Source organism: Hakea prostrata, chromosome 4, assembly GCF_041222555.1.
Source record: "Hakea prostrata isolate BN-2017 chromosome 4, UWA_Hpros_2, whole genome shotgun sequence".
Lineage (NCBI taxonomy): Eukaryota > Viridiplantae > Streptophyta > Magnoliopsida > Proteales > Proteaceae > Hakea > Hakea prostrata.
Window position 1 is genome coordinate 19,529,965 of NC_142603.1, and position 5,533 is coordinate 19,535,497.

Sequence of the window (5,533 nt, forward strand, 5' to 3'; positions counted from 1 at the left end):
GTATTGTGTTAAACTCGTAATTACATTGGGATTAGGGTTTTAAGTTTCCCTATAAATATTCTCTGTAGGATAACCTAATAGACACAGAAGCTAAATGATAATACTTTGTGGGGTGTGAGGTTTTTTGAAATAGTGGACTTCTTTTCTCTCTGGTGGGACATAGGAAGGGTTTTGCCAAACCACGTTAAATTCCCCTTAGCTTATGTTCTTCTCTGTTCGTGGTTGTGCATCCATTGAGATATTCCTTCTAATTATGTGGTGGAGAGATTCCCCTTAGCTTATGTTTTTCTCTGTTCGTGATTGTGCATCCATTGAGATATTCCTTCTAATTATGTGGTGGAAAGATGTGAGGAAATTAAGCACAGTTTTTTAATCCTAAAGATAGAGATACAGACTCCGTCTCAATATTGTCAGTTCTCAAGATTACGCTCTCTTAATCATACATTTAAGACAGATATCTACTTCTGAACACTGATAAGGCAGATTCTTCCCCTCGAATGTGTATATCGTGATGGAAGATTAAGGTAGTGACATCCTCCATCCTCCATCCTCCATCCTCCATCCTCCACCCTCCACCCCCACCCTTTGGTCGAGTAAAGTAAATAGATTGGTGATGAATTACTAAGTCAAGCGTTGGAAATTTTTAACCATTTATTGGGGGCCGGGTCGGCCGGGTCGGCCGGGTAAAGGCGTAAGGCTGAGACTTGAGAGAAGGAAGGGTTGATTATCTGCTTTTCGGTGCAGACCCAATTAGTTTAGCGAACTGACGCATGATGGACACGTGGTAAACGCTGGACGTCTTGTCGCGCTGGAGGCTTAGAGAGTGAAGGAAAGAAAGAAAGAAAGAAAGAAAGATATATCAAATTCCCTAATTAATTGGAACAACAACCAGCCGTTCTTTCTTGAAATCAAACCAAATGAAATCAAAGCTTTGCCTTGCCTTGCTAGGGAATTATGATATAAGAGAGAGAAACACTTGACTCTCTCTTTCATATCAGAAGAACAAGAACAAGAAGAAGAACAACAAGCCGAGTGAAGACAAGCTTGAAGTCAGAGTCCACAAAATTAAGCCGCTCACAGACTTGGAGCGAGTTAAGATTCTTAACCAGCTTAATTTGCTTCATCTCTCTCTCTCTCTCTCTTATAAAAGCCCCCCCTTTCTCTCTCTCTTCCTGTGTTTCAATTCCTTCCTTCTACAACTTTCTCTCTTTCTCCATCTTTGCTGTTACCACCACCATAGTCATAAGTCATAAGTCATGGCTAAAGGAGCCGTGAAAACCCAGAAGGATCCTTCCTCAAACAATAACACTGCAACTAAAGTGATTAAACGAAGAAGGAAGAGTGGCCCAAGAGAATCTCCTCCCCAGAGAAGCTCAACCTTCAGAGGAGTCACCAGGTCGGTCTGCAGCTTTCTCAATTACAACCTCTTCATGATGGGTTCATCACTTTTTCTTTCTTCTTTCTCTTCTACTTCACTAACATTCATGGGTTCATCAAGAATTACTCTCATCTCTTCTTCTTCCTCTTGATTCTTCCTGCAGGCATAGATGGACTGGTAGATATGAAGCTCATTTGTGGGATAAGAATAGCTGGAATGATTCTCAAACCAAGAAAGGAAGACAAGGTATTAAACCCCCTCGATCATCATTTCTCAAGATTTCACTTGTTTCTGCTTTCTCAATCAATTTACTAATTAATTCGCTTTCTCTTCTTCGTTCATGTACCTGGCGATTCATTTCTTCTGCAAATTTAGTGTATCTCGGTAAGAAGTTCTAATTATTTCTTCTGCTTACCTGCTTCTGATCTATTATTAGTGCTGACATGCACACTTGAAATAATTAAAAGAACAAACTTTTTCCTTTTCAAGAAGAAATTAACTACTTCTCTTGTTTTAATCTAATGGGTCCATCCATCCCAAACTAGCTAGCAATTCTGGTTCTGAGCAGATCCATCTAATCTGCAATTAATTTTGGTTTCTTAAAAGGAGCTTATGATGATGAAGAGGCAGCAGCACGTGCGTATGATTTGGCAGCATTGAAGTACTGGGGACAAGACACCATACTTAACTTTCCGGTGAGTATCTCCTTCATTGACTTCTTCGCATTACAATTTAATTATGTTTCTAATTCTCTAATTAGTTCAATTTAATGTGTGTAGTTAGAGACATATCAAGAAGAGATTAGAGAGATGGAGGGCTTATCAAGAGAAGAGTATATTGGATCATTGAGAAGGTACTAATTTCAAGTTAATTTCAACCAAAAATCAAAATAAAACAAGTGGGTTATTTAATTCAAGTACTTTAGATAATGTTGTATTAAATTTTTTTTCCCCATTTATGTTGCTTGATTGCAGGAAAAGTAGCGGATTTTCACGAGGTGTCTCGAAATATAGAGGTGTTGCAAGGTAATTGACAATGAATAGTTCTTGAACTTCTTTAGTGGAGGATATTGACATTTGGACAAATCATAATAAATGCCTATGTTATGTGATTATTTGTTTGGTTTCTTCTTTATGGTTGAGTTTCACCTCCGATATTAACTCTCTTGCATTTTGAACTTTTCTCGCAAACTTTAGTGCTATAGTTAAATTGTACTATGTAGACATGTTACACCTTTTATCTTTTTGTGGAAAACCTGTTGCTTGCAAGTTTAGAATTTGAAACCAACCTCAGTCAGTATGAAGCAGATAATATATGTCACCATCGAATGATAATGGCATGATGACGACAATAATGTGTTGGCTTTAATTTGCAGGCACCACCACAATGGTAGATGGGAAGCTCGGATTGGGAGAGTTTTCGGGAATAAGTACCTCTATCTGGGAACATACGGTAATTCTTTTTATTTATTTATTTATTTTTAAGAAAAAAATTAGTGAAAAAGAGGAAAACCAAGTCAATCTTCTTGTTTACCCATGAGAGAGACTAAAATTGATTTTATTAGTAAGTGACAAGGTCTAAGTTGGGTTAGCTATGTCAACAAGACACTTAACAAGTGAAAAGAAAGAAAGTGCAAAGAAATTGCTAATCGGTTGAAGACAAGCTGGCTAGGGCCCCACACATGGCCAATTCACCTTATCAAACCTTGTAATTGAAGTTAACAAATGTTAATAATATTTTTTAGTGTTTACTTAAAATGTTGTACTAATTTTAAGGTTTTTGATTAGGTCTGTCTAGGTGAGCTTATGTCCCCCTAATCTGAACTTAATCAGTGGAGCTACTTCTTCTATTATTAATATCTCCATCGAAAAACTTAAGTGTATGTTAAGCTATTGCTTTTGAATGAGTCTTTACTGGTGGGTTAGGTTATGTTTTCTCTCCATGGAAATTTATTACTTGTGGGGCTAACTACCATGAACGCCTGTCCATTACGAATCATGTCAAAGTTGGTAAGTAATGAATGTCGAGAGTTTGAGATCCTCAATACTCTACTCTTCTTCTACCCGAGTATTGATCAGTGTCATTCGGGGGAGAGACTGATAGAGACTAAAGAGTCAGTTTATAATACATATGCCATATTGTGTACAAGAAATATGTATTTGGGTTTCAAGAAGTAAATGAGGTCAGGTGGTTTGTTTTGTTAATTTAACAAGAATAATTCAAAAAAAAAAAAAAAAAAAGAAAAAAGAGATAAGGTTGGTAATGGTTGGAATAAGAAAGGGTGGCCAACTTCCAACGGCTATTAAAGATTTGCACAAATTTTCCGTTGAACCGCCACCGAATCTGGTTGACATTGATTTTAACTTTTTGTTATTTTATTGCATTTCCCGAATTGCCACTGAGAATTTTTTATTATTCCTTGCAGCTACACAAGAAGAAGCAGCCACCGCATACGACATGGCAGCAATCGAATACCGTGGCCTCAACGCCGTTACCAACTTTGACCTCAGCCGATACGTCAAATACGTACGGCCAGATCCGATTCAGAACACCACGAACTCCTCATCATCGTCATCTCCTGTGGACCCCACTTTGCCAAATTACGATCCTACCCTTCTTCATCAGGAAATTTCAGGTTTCCTCCTAAACCAGGAAGGCCAGGAAGGACAAAGCCCAAGCCCAAGTCCAAGCCCAAGTCCAGCCGCTGCCGGTGGCGAAACCTTCGTAACCCCGCCACCAACGGCGGAGAGCGGAAGCGGTGGAGCCGCCACGGACATTTTCGACGTCGGTGATCTGTTGCTGGAGAGTACATCGACGGCTGAGAGCCCTTCCACGACACAAGAATCGGACCCACCAAGATCTGCGTTCCCTGACGACGTGCCGACTTACTTTGATTATCAAGATTCCGGCAGTTTTGGCTTCGCCGCCGACGACGATATGTTCTTAGGCGTCGATCTGAGCTCTTTTATGGCACAACTTGTAGAGTGTGAGATGGACGGTGGAGATGGAATCTTTAGGTGAAAGGGAAATATACATAAGATCTTGTATGGGTCCCACTACATAATATTATTAGTATTATTATATTATTATTAATATTATTTCACTATTATGGGTAGCTTGTAGATAGGTTAAAGAGGCCTTTGTTGGGATTTGTTCCTGTAGAGTGGGGGAAAGAAGAATTCTTTTTCCTTCATTTAATAAGACATGTTGCTCTTTAAGATCTTCAATGGAAATCTATAATTGTAATTTTTAATTATTGTTTTTTTGTTGGTAAAAAATTTTAATTATTGAGAGTTCATGAAATTTCATTTTTGGGGAATACAAAGAGTTCATAAACCAGGACTAGATAGAGCAACTTAGAGCGTTGGGGTCATATGGAATTGATGCGTCCAAAATCTGCTCAGCCCTTAGATCTCCTCGTGATGACCTGCGTAAAACGAAAGAGTCAGATGTGGTCCGATCGCGGGGTCGGGAGTCCACCTCCGAAGGCTAAGTCAGTTGATGAACTTAATCACAAACGGCTCTGCTAGAAACACAGAGCTAAGGAATGAAGAACTGGGAAAGGTGATCTAGATCGTAAGCCTCTGATAGTTTACGTCTACCAGTGTGTATGTGAATCTCTGTCCCTCACCTCGTATGGCAGTGAGGTTTATATAGAGTGTACCTTCGAATATCTTTCGTTGGATGCTCTTTGAGCCTTCTTCGGGTAGTCGTTGGATCTTAACAATTAGATCCGTTGAGCGATAGACTTCTACTAGTTTGGACTAGTAGAGGACTCCTGAGATAACCTCCAGGTTATGCGATGATTATCCATTCGATAATGATTAGTAGCAGCCGTCAATTTGGGTCTGCCTTCATTAGAGTAATTAACCTAAACCATAAGAAATCTGGCGCAATGAAAAGGAACTGAACAATCTATATCCTAGAATGAACACTTTTAAATGGCCCTTAAATCTTATATCTCTGTTGATTGATCTAAAAAATTGTATTAAGACCCATCTTATCATGTTTAAATCCCCAACAATCCAAAAAACTTTTAATTTGACAGCTAATTTAGCAGATATGAACTGCCACATAAATGTATGCTATAATTGTTTTGTTTAACTTTTATAAAAAGTTGTTTCAAAAAAAAAAGACCAATAGTACTTGAAATTT

The 5,533-nt window shown here is 38.6% G+C and overlaps 1 protein-coding gene across 1 annotated transcript; it reads left to right on the forward strand.

Annotated features, from left to right (window-relative positions):
- The first annotated feature begins 882 nt into the window (after positions 1-882).
- Positions 883-4,720, forward strand: LOC149018365 (AP2-like ethylene-responsive transcription factor At1g16060). The gene is made up of 8 exons (XM_089152647.1): positions 883-1,396; positions 1,542-1,624; positions 1,754-1,762; positions 1,985-2,073; positions 2,158-2,231; positions 2,353-2,403; positions 2,754-2,830; positions 3,804-4,720. The coding sequence occupies exons 1-8, from the start codon at positions 1,257-1,259 to the stop codon at positions 4,397-4,399; spliced, it is 1,119 nt and encodes a 372-aa protein (XP_089008773.1). The 5' UTR covers positions 883-1,256; the 3' UTR covers positions 4,400-4,720.
- Positions 4,721-5,533: the final 813 nt, after the last annotated feature.